The sequence below is a fragment of the Phaethon aethereus genome, assembly GCF_964289735.1.
Source record: "Phaethon aethereus genome assembly, chromosome: 4".
Lineage (NCBI taxonomy): Eukaryota > Metazoa > Chordata > Aves > Phaethontiformes > Phaethontidae > Phaethon > Phaethon aethereus.
The window spans coordinates 31,894,400-31,911,638 of record NC_138578.1 but is presented as its reverse complement, the minus strand read 5'-3'; the positions used below and the strand labels follow the sequence as shown (position 1 = coordinate 31,911,638).

The following is a 17,239-nucleotide window of genomic DNA, read 5'->3' as shown; positions in this document are numbered from 1 at the left end:
ACTAAACAAGAGGATGCCTAAAAAACATTGAAGCCTTCTTGCGCTCGTTGGAAAACATGCAGTGAGTTGGATAAATGAGCCAGGCCGCTGTGGTGTATCCCGTTTCGCAGGTAGACCCACTGTAAAGGGAGGTGGGGAGCAGAAGGCTCCAGCTCCAGTGTGCATTTCACATGCTGACCTTGGAAGCCGCTGTCAACCATCTGGAAATAGTTACAAATTCTGCTCAGAATCTTTATTTTATTTGTAATTCCAGGATTTTCTTTTTTCTTCCACCTTTCTACTGTCATATCCTATGCAGCCTGAATATTGCTTTGTGCTTGGCTGAAATAATATTGTTTGCCAGCTTACAATCAAAGGGACTACAGAGAAAAACAGCTGAGCCGTATTAGACAGAGGCAGTCTGGACTACATTTCTTTGCTGCTGGATAACACGCCACAGGTGCAGGATTAGCCCAGCGCACGGTGCTGTGTTTGCTTAGCGGAGCCCCCCGAGCCCCCCTCTGCCTCCTCACATGACTCTCATCTTCGGGGAATCTGGCAGCGAAGTAGCAAGCCTGCGGAAACCCAGTGTAAGTAGAAGGCTTAGCTTTTCAGCTCACAAAGCACTTGCCTTCCCCCCCCCCCCCCCCGCTCTTTTTTCCCCCTTTTTCTTCTTTTTTTTTTTCCTTTTTCTTTTTTATTTTTTTTAATTTTTTTTTTAAAGCCTGATTTGAGTAAAGAGATTTTTTTGGGGGGGGAAAAAAACCCCAACCAAACAACAAACCCAAGCAAACAATGAGGTTCAGTGGATTTTGCAGAAAGGTCAAAGAGGGAAACGCGTGACTGAAAAAAAAAAAGTAGCGTCGTTGGCGTGCTGGGGAGATGCGGGGCTGCCCTGCGGGGCGGCGGGCAGCCGGCTGCTCGTGCCGCCTCACCGCGTCCTCTGCGCTCTCTCCCGGAGAGAGGGACCCGGGGATGGCCGCCGGCGGGTTAGGTGGCACTTTGTGTTTGAAGCTTCAATTCTGGGGGGGAACGACGTGCTAGAGATTTCCTATTCATTCGCTTGGACTGTGGGTCAGAGTTGGTCGGTGTCAGGGGTCTGCTGCAAACCTTTAGGTGTGCTTTGGTTAGCATAGCTTTAAGGAGAGAGGTGGTAGATGTTTATGGAGAAAATACCGCAGGTAAACCAAAAGATTTCCTGTTCCCTTTTTTGGTGACAAATGAGGAAAGAAAAAAAGATTTTTAGAAGACCTGGTAATTTGCGTTCAGCCTGACAATGTTGATGTTTCTCTTTTTCTCCTGAAATGTGCTTTTACATTAATCTTTGGGTTTTAAGTTAATTTAAAAGTAAATGTTTCGGCAATAATAGACCAACTTTGGTGCCAGGTTTGCGTTTTGAGGATGAATTACAGAGCTAAGACTGGTTTTAGCCTTACCAATAGATACCTTTCTGTCCAATTTTAAAGGTACTTTGGCAATACATAGCGCATGTGTATGTCGGTAATGCTTATTAAAATGCTGCATCGGTTCTATACATTTTTAAATGGAAAAATTGGAAAAATAGCCAATTTTAATTTTTTTAAAATATTTTTTAATTGGTTAATTGGAAAAATAGCCAAATAATAAACCAGATGTACTTTCTCTCCTAAAACTTTTCGTCACTGTTAATGTATGGCTGGGGGCTGAAAAACCAACAGTTTTGCATTTTACCAGTATCGTCGCTTCCTTTGTACTCCGCAGAGAAAGTCTAAGGAGAGAAGGGTGGTTTTGCAGCTCCTGAAAACTTCTGGTGGAGGAGAAGGTCACGTGGGATACAAGTTTGAAGGGCGTTTGTCGTTCGCTTTTCGTTCTTAGACTTTGAGGTGCTTCACGAAGCGCATTTATGAAGACATGGCCGTATGACGTTGGAAAAATGCAAGCAAGCCCCGTGGGGCTGACGGCCGGTTCCTTCTCTTCCAGAGAATGGAGAGAGTGGGTGGGCGAGCGTGGCAGCCTGCCAGCAGGGACCGGTGGATGGTTCGGCAGCAGTGTGACCGGGCGCGGGTGGCATGTGCCTCCTTCGAGCTCAGCAGATGCTCTGGAACATCCAGACGGGGAAATGCTTTTAGGCTACTTGAACGCTTCAGGAAAACCGTAGCGCTTATGTCTGCGGTCGGAGCTGATTATTGTTGTTCCATGCGTGCAATTAATTTTGGTTTGCAGCAGAGATGCTTCCCTCCCCCTTTGAATGGATTTATTTGTTTTCTGTCAAAGAGAATAAGTCAGTGACTCTTTCTGTTGCATTTGGCCACGTTTGCAGAAGATGAGATTTGTGCCTCAGCCCTCCTTCACGAACACAAAGATCTTCTTCATGGCTTACGATTTCCACACACGCAGTTCGAATCCCTACTCGGCGCGCGTGGCGAGGCCAACAGTAGCGGCAGTCAGTTCAATGCCATCCCTGCCTTGGCAGCTGAACGGGATGGGAATTTATACTGTCACTTGTTTGGTTACTTAAAACGCTGCTTGGCCTGGTGACCTGGCAGGGCGGCGTTTGCCTCCAGGAAGAATTCTTGCAGATCCTTGAGCGCTTCATTCAGCGACAGTTAGTTGCTGAATGTGTTGTAAACAAGCGGGATTTAGGGATGCCGGTGGCATCTGCCCATGAAAAATTCTCAAAATATACCAGTGATTTTTTTTTCAGACGCTAAATAATGTGTCCTTCTGGGAGATAGAAAGGCACTTGAGGAAAGGAGGGAGGGGAGTTGGTAGGAAGCATCATCATCCCCATCATTTGGGAAGCGTTTGTGGTAAGCTAATCAATTAACCAAGTTTAAAGGAAGTTATTTATGTATGGCCATAAAATTTAAAAAATGCCATTAAAAATATAGCATGCTTATGCCATATAAGCTGTATGACAGTTTTGGTTTTGTGATGTCTACACTGTTATTTTATGCTTGTGAGAAGTGAGAGGGAACAACTGCTGTGTAGTAGGATTGAGAAAGGAGTTAGTGATTTATGAAGTAGGTTGCTTTTTAGTTGGAGCTGGGGATATGTCACATTTACTCATGAACAGACAAACCCAGGCAGTTAGAAGGGCATTGGCACCCCTGAGTAATGTTGGCACTGCCTTCTGCAGGCGTGGCATGTGCACACATCCTAATTATATTTTAATATACAGGTGCAGTCTTTGATGTTGGGTTGGGAATGGCTAGCTGATATTTTTATCTTCCAGGCGCTATTTTTGTCTTGACTACTGGCATGGTGCTCTTGGGTTTCTTTTCATTGGAAAAGGGAACAGGAGTGACAATGATTTATTAAACATACCTGAGAGCCACAGGGCCAAAGATGCCTATTGCTGTTTCTTTTAAATGCCGTTGTCCGATTGCCTCATTCTAAATATCATTTGAAATGATAATAAGTAAAAATCGACAGCCTGCTCGCCGCAATCTTTGATGCTTTCCTAAAGATGGGGTAGCAAAGCATAGCTCAGTAGTAACGGTATCACGTTGCATTGCTTCCCCTCTGTGTTTCTTTTTTCCTGTTGCTATAGTCTTCAGGAGAGTTTTCAAGACTGTTTGCATCATCTCCTGACGGTGGCATTTGGAGTTTGCTGCTTGGAACCGCAAGCGTAATGTGGGGGTTTGCAGCTTACTGTCCAGCTTGCTTGTTTCACATCTTTGTACCGGAGCTTCCATTCCTTTGTGATTCCGTTTGATCAGGTGAGGCTCACAGATGGGGCTTTGCAGCTGGCGTAGTTTCATGAGTCTTAGCTAGAGATTTTCCCAAGATGCTGTTGAGGAAGGGATGAGAAAGCTCAGGTACATAAAAGTGCTGAGAGATAAAAATAACCTCTTTCAAAGAAAAGCAAATTCACTGAAATAGTTAATTTTGTTTTCTGTGGTAAGGAATATTGTAAGTCTGATGAAGACTTGAGACTATCCTTTAATGTGCCTTTGTACACTGTACGTATTTGGCAGCTTATTTTCTATCTGAAGCTATCGTGTAAAGTAAATGTAGGCACTCAATACGAACCAAATTGATAAACAAAGCAATGTATAAAGTAATGCCACCATGGAAAACTCAGATTTCTGCATGTTATCTCACAAAGCTAGGCTAGCATGCCTTTGAAATGAATATCCCTTTCTAATCATTTTGTGGTACCTTAAATACTAACACTCTGGGGAGATCAGGAGAGGTCTGATCTAGCTGCACTTGCATCTCCCCTGTTTTTTTTAAAGTGATGTTCTGTTATGACTCAAAATTCATCTGGCAATGAAGTCAGAAAGTCAGTCATTCTCAGATCAGACCTTGGATCTCACCTTAGTATTCCCGAAATATTTGCATCTCACTGTTCCAGTTTTATTACCAGTTATCCTCATACATGCCTCAAACAGTGGTGCTTTTACACAAATGTCTGAAAAATGTTTGTTCATTTTGAATTATACAAGAACACGCAATTCAGAAAAGGATAGTGCCGTAGCTCCAACACATTTTATCTTTGCTCTGTAAAGCGTGGCTCTTAAAAAGAGATTAGTAATAAAGAAAAGATGTTGATATCTTGATGAGAATTATGTGAAATATTTTTTTATTAATCTTAAATATTAAAAACTTACATTTTAAAAGTTTTTCTTTGTCATGGTACATTTATAGATGGAACCAAAGTATTGTAGAAGGTAGAATTAAGTGACAGATCGGGGAGAGTCTTTATTAATGGGGGGGGAGAGTCTTTATTAATGGGGAATTACAGTGGGTAGGGCTAGCCTTTACTGAGTCCAAGCTGGCAGGCTAAGACACTTTGCGTGTACGTTTTGAATAAGTCTTTCTTTTGTGCTTTTTTTCCTGTTCTCTTGGTACGCTATCTCATGCCATGAAAAATGTACCAAGCAATTTTCATTTTCTTCCAAATGAAAAATATGTCAAAGATTAACTGTGGATAGCAGAAATGAGAAGAAACCAGGAAAAAGTAACACTCCGTCAAACTGTGATGTAATGGTGGGCAGCAAGTTACACGTGCATTTTCCATGAGCTATGACACCAAAGCAGCCTTTGCGTTTCTAAGTTGTGAGTAGTATGGTATGAGTATTAATTTGAAGGGTCTTGTCTCAGTGGCTTTGTCACATTTCATGCTGAACTTAACTAATTTAGCTAATAATGTCATGTGTGATTAAGATGGTTTAAGCAGGCTGTTTGGAGAAGGGTGCTTATCCTTTTCAAACCAAACACACAAGGAATTTCTGAAAAATAAATATATTCTTTAAAGTAGTGCCGGATCCATGTAGCTATATTGGCACTCAGTGGTAATTCTTTGAGTATGGACAGAAACAGTTTTTAAGAAAACTACCTTGAGAGATTGTTTAAAATCACATCAGCTTGTACACCTTATTTGTGTCATGAATAGAAGCAAAACCACCCCAAATTTTGAAATATACAGATGAGAAGGAGTAATGTGTATAGGAAATCCAGCATAGATGGGAAATTAAACCCAACAATGCCACGTTTTTTTTAGTATGGCAATTTATTACAGTGGATGTATATCAAGGGACAGCTATTCTCAAACACTGTTCGATAATGACCTCAGCTTAGGCTCACTGGTGCAATACACTCGCATATGGAACAGGAAAGCACGTTGTTTTCATTTTTCTGGTGTTTTTATGTCAGATTTTGTTTACTGTGGTTTTGGATCAAAAATACGCAGGTCTTGGTATCTGACCTTTCCTTGAGTTTTACGGTAGCCTTGAATACCCAGCAAAGGGAAACTGTCATGATCTGTTTTTCCTTCTCTGTTATATGATTGTCACCAATAAAGAGTGTTTTACTGTTACCTCTTGACTATTTTACACAGTAGGTCAGGCTGAGTTAAGAGGTGTAATTTATTTCAACTTCTTTAACTGTGTTGTGTGTTCATTGCTGACTATTTGCCAGAAAATACCCCATGGAAATCCTTTTATCTGTTGACTGTAAAGTACAGTGAGTTAGCAGTCAGTTATTTCCCTTTCTCTTAAAACAATCATGTCAATGGTATAACCCTGGCCTGGTGGGAAGTCATCAGGCTGTAGTGTATGATATAGCATGGGAAACTCTAGCAGGGTGTTGCATGAGAGTTTTGTATTTTAATATACGTATGATTTGAGGAAAAGCGCACTAGTTATATAGGCTAGTGCAGGGGGTATAGGTGAAGTAACCCTGTGGTTTAAAACTTTCATCCAGCAGTTTTATCAAGTCAACTGATTTTCTTTTGAGGTTTGGGTGGGTTTGTTTTTAATTACTGCTCAGACACTTCTGTATAAGTGCATTTAATTTCCAGTCCAAAGCAGCAGCTGACGCATCCATTCCACGATGTGCAAAGCTTCCTAGGTGTAAGTAGCACCTAAGCAGTAAGCATCGCTCCCCGTCCGTGGGTGCTGTTGCTAGCAAAACTTGTTGCTATTGGCCAGGGAAAATGTGAATGGATGGTACTGCATTAATCTGAGGCTTCAAATACCCTGTGTAGAAAGAGGAGTCAGCACTGCACTCTGGTAATTTTTTTTTTTTTTCTCTCTGAACAGGCTTGTTTGTGGCCCTTAGCATCTGTTTCGGGAAGGAGCAAGCCTGACTTACTCCTGACAAACCCATGCAAGGTCATGGAAGATCTGCTTTTCCACTGCATAGACAGCACATAAATCACACAGCTGTGGAACAGAAATCAATCTCCTAAGATAACTATTGCTAATTATTCATCCTCTGGGAACAGGATGGCTTAAGATTTGGACTACAGAATACAGAGTAACAGAATACAGAGCTTTTCACCTCCTACATTACCAGACTTGTTGAATCAGAGCAGTGCCCAAAAGTCATTACCATCTGATGGCTGGGGGCCAGTGTGAAATGAGTTATTGGGCCTTATCCAGATTCTAGTGGAGAGATTTCTGTCCAAATCGCATAACTATGGCTACAGTTGGCAGGGGCTGGAGTACTTACTGGCAGCCACAGCAGAGAGCTTGAGGACTGAATGTACGCTAAGAGATGGGCTCTCTGGGTCGATTTTTTTTTTTTTTTGCACCTACAAGTCAATGCAAAGCTTAAATAGGCAATTTTCCTTCTGTGTGTGAGGTACCACTGTCTACAGCCCTGTCAAACCAAAGTTAAACAGCATTATTTAAAACCAAGATACAGTTCATCCTGATGGTTACTTCCCTGTGATTGTGGAGTGGGGATCTGTGATCGCTTCTCTATCATTTTAAAAAATGATAGCAAAACAAACTTAAAAACCATGAAAGTTTGGTTTTGTACATGAGAAAGTTGATGTGAAGGCTTAGTGCTCATAGATTACCATGAAGTCTAAGAGCGATGGGAAGTAAAATGAAAGAATATATCTAAGAAGGATTATTTGTTGGCGTGGAGGTTAGTAGGGCTTTAGACTAGACGTTAGTCATTCTCGTGGTCATCCAGGGTAATGCTTTCATTTTACAGCACTTTAGTTTCCTCATTTTTCCTCTCCTAGCTTCAGGATCTTTGTAGGTGTCTCTTTCTGTAAAGGAGTTCGGGTGAAGCAAAGCGGGGAAAGAGAGAGAGAGGCACTAACACATTTGGGGAAAACACAGTAGCATGCTACTTCTGAGCACAGAGTCCCCATTGTCAGGTAGAGATTCCTAACAGAGGCCACCACAGCCAACCATTTTGAGTGGTCCCAGTCCTATAGAGGAAAATATTTCTCAGGAGCAGTACTCCAAAGAGACATAAAAGCCCTGGTGGCCACCTGCCTGCCTTTGTGGTGGAAGGTGCTTTGTACATACTGGTGAATTCTAGTGGAAAAAGGGATAAGCTGACAAAATAAACTCAGTTTGATGAAGGTCTACCAGTCTGATGGTGACCTTCAGCCTCTCAACTCTTGATTTGATTCCCTGACAGAGTCAGTAAGTTTCTCAGCAGACTACAATAACCTTGTGTCTGATAGCACTATTTTTCTGCACTTGCCCCAAGCTGTGCTCAGTTCATCAGGCATGGGAAGCTGGCCATAAGCAGGCTGCAACAGAATAGGCTACAGCAGAGAAGCTGCCAAATTTAAATAGCCTGAAATCCCTTGCTTTCAGGGCATTTGGACATAGCTCCTTAGGAGAGCTTTCAAAACCCAAAGGGCTTCTAATCCCTAGATGGAACCAGCGCTGCATGACCAACATGTGCTTGTTACAGCACAGCAGCAAATGCAAGAGGAATAGGCTGTTCCTCATCCCAAACTGTGCATTTCACACTTGAAATCAGGAGGAACTTGTTGCCAAACTGGAAAGCTCTCGTGGGTGTCTTCCTACATGTTACGTTTTGGGGAAGGGACTGCTGAAAGTCTTTCTGCTGTGAAGTCAAGCAGACGCAGAAGTCTAAAGACCTTGTTGAAACACAGCTGAGTGGGAAAAGAGAAGGTCTGACATGTTCCACGGTCACCTACACAGAGAAATTTGAATTTCAGAGGCAAAAATCTACCCATCTTTTTAGCTATCAGCCAGGAATTTAAGGCATGAAAGGAACAAGAGAATGGAGTGAGAAGAGGGTTTTTTTCTTAGAAGATAGGAAACGGCCTGATTGAAAGTATCTTGTTCCTGCCCCTTTTAATTTCATTCAATTTAATGTATTCAACACTAAACCACAGTGATTTTACAGTAGTTTTGACCCTGGGCGTTAACTGAAAGCAAAATCCTAGGCTACAACCCTAACTTCACACTCGTGGAAAGAGTAAATTTGAATGCCAGCCTATTTGTCCTAACTTTTCTAAAAACCAAACTACATCCCTTAGTAGCTACCTGTGATGCTTTGATGGTACTTCAGAGTTCTGATTCTAAGTCAGCAGCTCCCATCTATTTAACTAAGACTACAACTAGATCTGGGGATGTAAGCTGTTACTGTTTGTGGCAAGCTCTGCAGAAGCTGGTCACGGTCTCATCCCTGATGAGTGATGGGCACAGATTGCATTAGCGTATTTGTGCCTTATACATTTGTTGAAGAAAGGAATGACCTACAGTTGTATGTATTATATGGTAGATATTTAGTTGTCTAAATTTAACATCTTCAGGCACTTTTAAATGTGTAATTAAACCTTTCCTTTTTTCCTGAGGCGTAAAATGCTTTTTGTTTTTGCGATCCCTGCTGAAACTGTAGCTAGCTTGTAGAAAGAGCCGTGGAAGTGATACACTGCGCAAACTATTTCACTCTGTTGCCTCATGAGCTTGAAGTCTGAAAATCTTTGACAGGAATATTAATAATTTAATATTCCCCATTTAATTGTGACAGTAATACAGACAAAAATTGCTGATGGAAAGAGAATTTACTTGATCTCTAATCCTGTGACCCAGCGAGCAAACATCTGTTGATACTAATTTGTTGTACACAGACTGCATTTTAAAGTATCATAATTATATTAGGAGAAACAAACAGTGCATTTTTTTTTAATTTAAGCACCTACAGCATCTTAAGGTACAACTATGAATACACAGATACACAATGCATTTGAGTGAACTAATCCACTTAGTGCAAATTTTGCCAAGTGTTAGTAAAAACAATATGGGACTTTGACATCCAGTTGTGTCATGAATCCAATTAAAATCTCGATGTTGGGTGCAAGGGTAACAAGCCCACAGTTCGTATAGGATTTGTAACTAGTTTTCTGGTTTGACTCTAAGAAGAGGTAAGCTAATGAAAAATCCAGTCGGTTTCAGTGGAATAATATGTTGGTACTGAGCAAAGATCAAGCCATAGGAGTTTTGTGCTTCATAGGTGTCAGTCTGATATGGTGAATGATTGTCTTTCATGTGTATCACCTTAATATTATTAATATACCTCTTATGTAGAGAGTGGAAGGGCTGTAACATTCAAAAAACTAACACTCTTCTAAATGAGCTGTTCTTATGTGCAAAGCCCCACTTTCCCAGAGCTAAGAAGTTTCAGCTTTTTCATAGTTTGCTGGGGACGAGCTTACATGCCTCTTGTTACACTGAAGAAAACTGAAGTCTGCCTGCCAGTTGCTGCCAGTGCGTGTCCATTTGCAGGGCTTTGCCCCCAGAGCTGGTCACACCAGAGCTGGCAGAGGAGAGGAGGGGTCTGCGGCTGGGAGGCACGACGTGCGCGCCTGTGCTCAGGGCACCGGCCGGTCCCGTGCACCCAGGAGCACAGACTGGGCTTTGTGAGTCCTCCTAGGGGCATGGGCTGTTTGAACAGCTCTTCCTCTAGCCTTTCACTGCTCCGGGACCTTTCAGCCTCTTCTCGCTTCGGTGGTTGCTTGCCATCCAAGCCCTGAAGTGTAGCTACTTGTTCCCATCACCTCTGTCTCTTTGCCTGCTCCATCTCTCTGTAGGCAGCTGAAAAGGGTACGGTTTTCTGTCAGCTCCACAATATATCAGTCCTGATGATGGAGGGTTGGCCAAGATTTTGATTAGACTCAAAGCAGCAGTTCAGGAGCCAATCAAAATTAATAATAATAATAATGCCAATTGTTTCTAAAAACTTAACAGTAAATCAAGAATTTCAAGCCTGCTCTTCAACTACTCTGTTGGAGACAGCTGTTTGTGAATGACCCTGTAGTAAGATTTCTTACAGGGAAGCAAAGGAAAGCGAGAAACTGCCAGTTGAAGCTTTTCATGCTGATCTCATTTTTGTCTTTGAGGTTTAAAATATTCACAAGCACTGAAAGCTGATATTTATGAGTAAAGCTGCGGGGAGGGGTGTCGCTTAAAGTTCCTAGCCCATCACCAACATCTCTAGCTGTGCTCCACCAGCCCCATGGAGATTCAGTACTCTGATATTTTTAAAGTAATCATCTCCATATTATTTCAGCATTGCTCATTCTAGAACACATTCTTGCCTTTTACTTTGCTTATAGATTCTTTTTTTAATAGAAATTAACTACTCTTCCTTGTTTTCCAAGTAGCACTTACACAATTCAGTGACAGAAAGTGCTGTTGAACTTGAAAGAGCATAACTTTCTTTTAAATATTGGTTAAATTGTATGCCCATGTTCTGCTCTGTCTGGAGTACCATAGATCCTGCTCATTTTTATGGGGTTCAGTAGGTGTAGATATGTGCCAAGTATAGAGACAAAGAAAGCACAAAGGTGAAACCAAGCATTTGACCTACGTAATGCAATAGGAAAAAAAGCTGTACTCTGCAATCTGAAAAGCACAACATCTCTTTGGCAGCAGCGGACCTTGAACGTCAGCACCTTTGATCTAATGCCACAGAGGCCCACTAAGCCTCAAACATGGTGACCATTTCAGAGGCTTCTACAGAAAACTGCTCAGTAGCAAACACCCAGCTCAAGTAACTTTCTCAATTTTTGATGAGTAGAAATACTTTAAGGCCTTTGTTCCAAGTCTTGCAATCCAGCCTAGAACTGGTTTTGTGTTTTTTTTTTTTTCCCCCCTATATATATAGCAAATTTTCTAGACAACATGCCCTTGCGAAGTTCTGGCAAGTTGAGCATGGAGACCAGAAAAGAAGATGGTGAGAGCACAGCACCTGCCCCTCCGCAGAAGAAGCTGTCCTGTCAGTGCCACCACCACTGTCCTGAGGACTCAGTCAACAGCACCTGCAGGTTTGTGGGATATGTATTTCGTGGTAAAACATGGGAAAACCTATTTGTGGTAGCTCAGCAGCTTCAAGTTGAGTGTTTCAGGTTTTATTTAAGCAATAATATGCAAATTAGTTGTTTATACATTGTGGCTAAAAAACGGAGGTAATTTTTACCTCGATATCAGCAACATATTTGTATTTTTATGTTAGGGTGTTTATATCTTTACCATTTTAGATAATACTTGTATTAATTCACTGCAGGGGAAATATTCTGAAGGTAGGAGTTTGTTTTTAAGGGTGCATGCAGTTAATCAGAGAGTTAATGGAGCTATATCAAAACATCAGTAAATGCTTATATGATGTTTATGATCACTCTGTGGGACACCATTTATAAGAACCCTGCTCTTGGTGTGTCTTTGCAATAGCTGAGCTATCTTCTGTAGGTCTCAAAGTTTTGGGTTTGTTTTTTTTCTTGCTTCCATGCTAAAAGGAAAGTGATCTTTTTCTTGAGGTCAAGTGCTGAGGTTTTTTTTACACTAGCTATAGTCTTCCGTTTGGTTTTGTGTTTACAGTACTACAGCCTTTTCATTTGGGTTGGAATATTCTTCTTCAGATCCTTCTGCCTCCCTGGCGGAGAGGCACATCTAGCTGTGCACAGTAGCCTGGAAGGCTCAGCCTTGGTGAATGTTGCACTGATACTGCCTGAAGCAGCAGAGGTGACTGGGGGTACCTGTGGTGGGACCAAGCTGCTGTTTCCCCACCCAAAAGAAGCTCTCGATGGATACATACTGTTTCTCTCACATGAGGGTAGTGGTCAAACATTTCTGTCTTGGCTTGAGGTACACATACAGTTTGCTTTAGCTGCAGCAAAGTAGGGCTGAGCTCTCCAGAGGAGGAGTTTAAACTTTTCTGCTTACTTAGAGCAGGTAGGACACTGGAGATATTCACCATCAGCTATAGCCTAGTGAAACTGTGGGAATGTGAGAAGCATCAAAGCAAAGCAGGGCACAAATGTGAGCCCAGCGGGACATATCAGTTGGGTATGCACTGCTGTTTGAGGTGAGACAGTCCAACATTGTGTCAGCTCTTCAAGGCAGCACATGATAAAGATAGATGGGGAAAGCCTAAGGTTGCTGAAGATATCGATTGCTTTGTTGGATTTTTGAGTGTTGTTTTGTAGCCTGACTCAATTCTGCCCAGCCTGCAGTTTTACACTGAAGTCTATCAAAGTTTTGATGACAGCTGTAAATACCATTTCCCCTTTCTATCACCTTCCTTCAAACCCAAGCTCTAGCCAGGAGTTAGGTCTAACTGCTCTCACAAGGCAGGCAGTTTAAAGAGCTGTAAAACCCCACTCTGATATCAATTTGCAGATCCCCTGCAGTGTGAATCAGCTGTTTCCTGCTCCTGCCCAGCAAGAGCTGCTGCTTTCACACATGCAGTCACACACACAGTAACAGGGAAGTTTCAGATGACTTAAATACATGAATTAGGAAGCACAAAGGGATCCATGTTAAGGAACCCATTGAACAAGCTTTATACCCCAGCTGGGTCAGCCTGCTGTTGCACATTGCTTCATAGACATCACTGACATTAAGTATTTGTAATGTTACTGTGAGGAAATGTCCTATTAAAATGGATTTGTGCATTGTTCCCTCCGGTGTCAAATACCAAACTCATTTTTAGGTGTTAATGCCCAAGGATAGGCGGTTAGGTGGTAATAAAACACAAAATTATAACCCCTTTTGTCTTCATAATCTTTGCACATTTCAGGCTTCAATGGTCTATTGAGTGAAAAATTTTTTTCCAATTTAAACATCAAAATAATTGGAACTGGAATTTACCCATCAAATATTAATCACTGTTCTGTCCAGAAAAATGGAAGCAGTCAAAAGACTTGCATTAGAGCTACTCCTCTTTCCTATCATGTGCCATCACCTGAGCAGTATCTACCTTGCCACTCACCCAGTGAGCAACAGCGTAAGTGAAAAATTGTTAGAGAGTTTGGAGTAATAAACCAAAAAAATTACATTAACTTCAATACCCTGCCTTCATGGCTTGTCAGCAATAATCCTTTTTGGGATGGTGATCATTGCTGTGGCTCCTCCTGCCTTGGTGTGAGAGCTGCAGTGAGGTACAAAGGACGCAACACCCCCCATGTTCTCTACAGCTGCTTAACTGTTACTCTAATCACTGGCTTCTTAAATTCTCTACTACGTAGCTGGAATTACGGAATAAAAGTCTACTGTTGGGAAATAGTAGTTATTAGGTCTCCAGTTACCTGGGTGGGTTAGGACCAGGTTTAAAAAGATTTGACCAAAACCAACCACTTTAGCAGGGATTATTTGTTTCCTCTGTGTTTTGGGAGGATTCTACTAGTCAGGCAGTAACTTTCATATTTCATCCTAGCCCAAACAAGTGTTGGCACAGTTTTAAAGCACTCAGGAATTCTCACTGAGCCTCACTGTAAAGAAGTTTTCCCCATATTGAAGTTCAAGCTATATTGATCACACTGTGTTTGTCTGAAGAATAAATGAACTGCTCCAGATTAAATCTTACTGCATTAATTATCTGCTTTCCTCAGATGTAGCCATTAAAACCCTTTTATATTTAAAAAAAAAAAAATCAAACCTCTCATCAGCTGTATCAGTCTGTTAAGCTTTGGACTGTGCTTGGACCTGCAGAGCTTGGATCTGCCAGCCCCACAGGGATGAGCCAGCACATGCTGGGGCACCCAAGGGCCTGGCAAAGCCCTGACACCCGGGAAATTCACTGAGAACATCCATAGCCAGGGCTTGGGCTCTGGAGAGCATCAGGCACTGTCCCTACCAGGGCTTTCACCAAAACAGGGAAGCCTTTTGTGTGCCCAGGAGCCAGGGGGGCTCTGAAAGTTCAAAGGGAAAGCGTTTCCAGCTGTGTTTAAATTTAAACTCTCAGAATAAAATAGCTAGTCCTATTGCAATCACCATTAAAAATGTCTCATAAAAACCAGTCTGCCATCGCACCTGAAGATTTTGGTCTGCTACCATAGGTATTTATCTATTACGGTATAGACCCTGCCTGTAGTACCAGTAGTCTGAACGTTTATATAAAAATGACGACATCTGGCGGCCATTTGAAATCCTTTCCATAATTGTATTTTTAGACATTTAAAAGTCAATATTCTTTAACCACATCTGTATGAAATCCTCTAACAGCCTGCTGTGTTCCAATACAGAATTTCCTTTCCTTTACACTTCCGCAGCTTAAGTCCAGTAAGACTTCAGGGAGCTAAGGGTAACACTGCAGCTTAAAATGCAGATTGCTTAAAAGCAGTAACTGTACTTAGAGTGTGCTTGAAAAAATTGGGCAATCCATGAGCACGACAATTTTGGAAGACCTATTACAGGGTATCTCGTGGAGAGGGGGTTAGTGTCAGGGAGCAGTGGGAGGGGGACAAGCCCGGAGCGGAGGGTGATGCTAGGGCCGGCTGTATCCTCACCCACCAGGGCCCCATTGCCCTCATGGGCGCCTGAGCACAATGGGCAGAGATGGCTCCCTTGATGGCCCTTCACATGGCTAGTAGTGGTCTGGATCCAGGCAGGAGACAGCGCTAGAGACATGCATCACTCAGAGGAGGGTTTGATGCTCAGACCTGAGCTTAAATAGAGCCCCTGGGCAGGGGGTGTGTGTGGTGGTGGGGGGGGGTGTCCCAGGTGGGGCCACTCTGGGCAAGTGAAGCTCATTAGTGTGCTCAGGGCCCTGGCAATTAAGATCTTTGCAGAAGGTTCGTGAGCCACTGCTTGTAAAGGGTGTGTTAACCTGCCGCGTGTTGAAACTTTATTCTTACTCAGCCTCCATGCGATTCACTAAAGGCTTTCAGTAAAGAAGCTCAAAGCTGCTTTGAACACAATCAGGGCCTTGTTTTACTGTTCCATTTCAAGTTTTGTGTGTACAAAGTGAATGTACGGGCAGTTGTGTCTAATCATAATTAATTGCATATTTTAAAAAGTAGTGTTAGATTTAATTGGTTTTGACTATAATGGGATTGCAGTAAAGGCAGAGGCTGATTAGGTGCCTTGTTGTACTCTATTTTCCATTCACAAATAAATGCTGGCAGTTTTAAACTCTATCGGGCTGATAGAGTTTAATTTCTTATGTGTTGCCTACTGGTCATTGTGTTTCTGCCCAACTGTGTCTTGAGGTAGCTTTGGTTATCTAAAGCAATAAAATAATTAAGCTGTTTTTTCAGGATTACCAGAGGTGATAATTCACTTGAGTGATGTTTTTTTCATTCCCCAGATGACAGGATTGAATTTTCCTTGTGATTTGGTATGTGGAAGAAGATTTTTAACAGTGGGCCAAAGCACTGAGTTCAGGCAACTTTTCTTTTAAGCAACTTTTATTTTTAGGGTAAAGTTGAACATTTTCTGATAAAGGAACTATAGTGAGATCTTACAAATTAACCTTTCTATTTCTTTTATGTTTATTTTTACTTTTTAATGTAATCCTTCATACAGGACTGAACTGGAGGCAGTTAAACCCCCTTTGATGATTGTAACAAAAAACCCAAAGGTCAAGAGAGACAAATTTTTGCAAGCTCCAGTCTTTCCTTGCCCCCTCTGACGGGGCCGTATGTCTCATACGTGGCTCAGCAGGTGACTTTGTCCCAGGTGTTTAAACTGAAATGCAAAGTCCCCCTCCCACGCTTTTCAACTGTGCCCCAGAAATACCTTGTTCTTAGTTTTGTTCAGGGCCTGCCCATTAGGTAATTAATATAAACCTTAATCTAAATAGTAATGCAAGTCCAGTCTCCCTGCATTGACACCTGTTGCATTACTCTTAGAGAGTTTTTTAGTGTGTGGGAGTACTTTAGTGTTACTTTGCAGAAAGTGCTGGAATACCCAAGACTTCCCTTGTGTACTGAATTGATACCAAAAAAAATTCCAAGCCAGCAAATACCCATGTTAAGTCTGTCCTAACATTAAAGAAGAAGCTACATCATACAAATTCAACTGCAGTGTAAACTTAAGGTCAAATAAAAGAAAACATTTGGTCTGTGTTTAAATTTTGGAGACAAACAAAAGAATAAAAGAAAAAGGGAAAAGGAAAAGAGGAAGATGAGTACCTTTATTTTTACTATTTCCTTCTTGATAGTTCTCACATCTACTGAGACGGATTTTGCGCGTAAGTGAAAGGTGCTAGAGAGCCCCGGTGAAAACGCAGAGGTGCCCATGCTTGATGCTGTTGCCATACCCCAAGTTGTGCTATCAATCACATCCACAGACCTGTCAAATCTCATATACTCAGCATGAAACCTGGACAATTTCTAGGGCTCTCCCTCACAAATGGCATAATGGCTTGTTTTCTGCATTGTGACCCCAGGTGTCAGGGAGAACAGTTTGATCTGATTTGTGGTTTAGTGGAATAATGCAAGACATGTTTGGTGGGCAAGGTCATGTCTCAGTCCTGGGAGAATAGTATGGGCAGGTAGCATAGAGAAAATACTGACTGGTAGACCTATATATGATATATGAAAAGATGGTCTGCTAGGATGCGTTGGGTACCTTCCTTTCTCTCTGTGTGTAGGGTCATCGTTAAGCACCCAGAGAGCCAAAAGGTACCGTACACGGCAGAGTATGCATGGTAGGACTAGCATCACTATCTCGGAGACTAGTGTGGCCAAAAACTGTGGCCCGCTGTGAGCCAGCTTCTTTGCTTTGTTACATCTGTATGTCTCTCCTTGCCTTCAGAGAAGCTGTGCAAA

The 17,239-nt window shown here is 42.1% G+C and overlaps 1 protein-coding gene across 1 annotated transcript in view; it reads left to right on the top strand.

Moving 5' to 3' along the window:
* Positions 1-11,033: 11,033 nt before the first annotated feature.
* Positions 11,034-17,239, top strand: part of BMPR1B (bone morphogenetic protein receptor type 1B) — a gene marked incomplete at its 3' end in the record, with an annotated part of 30,680 nt that continues 24,474 nt past the window's right edge. The window contains exon 1 of the mRNA XM_081999018.1: positions 11,034-11,515. Within this exon, the coding sequence (XP_081855144.1) occupies positions 11,373-11,515 (143 nt within the window). The 5' untranslated portion in view covers positions 11,034-11,372. The remainder of the gene's footprint in view (positions 11,516-17,239) is intronic.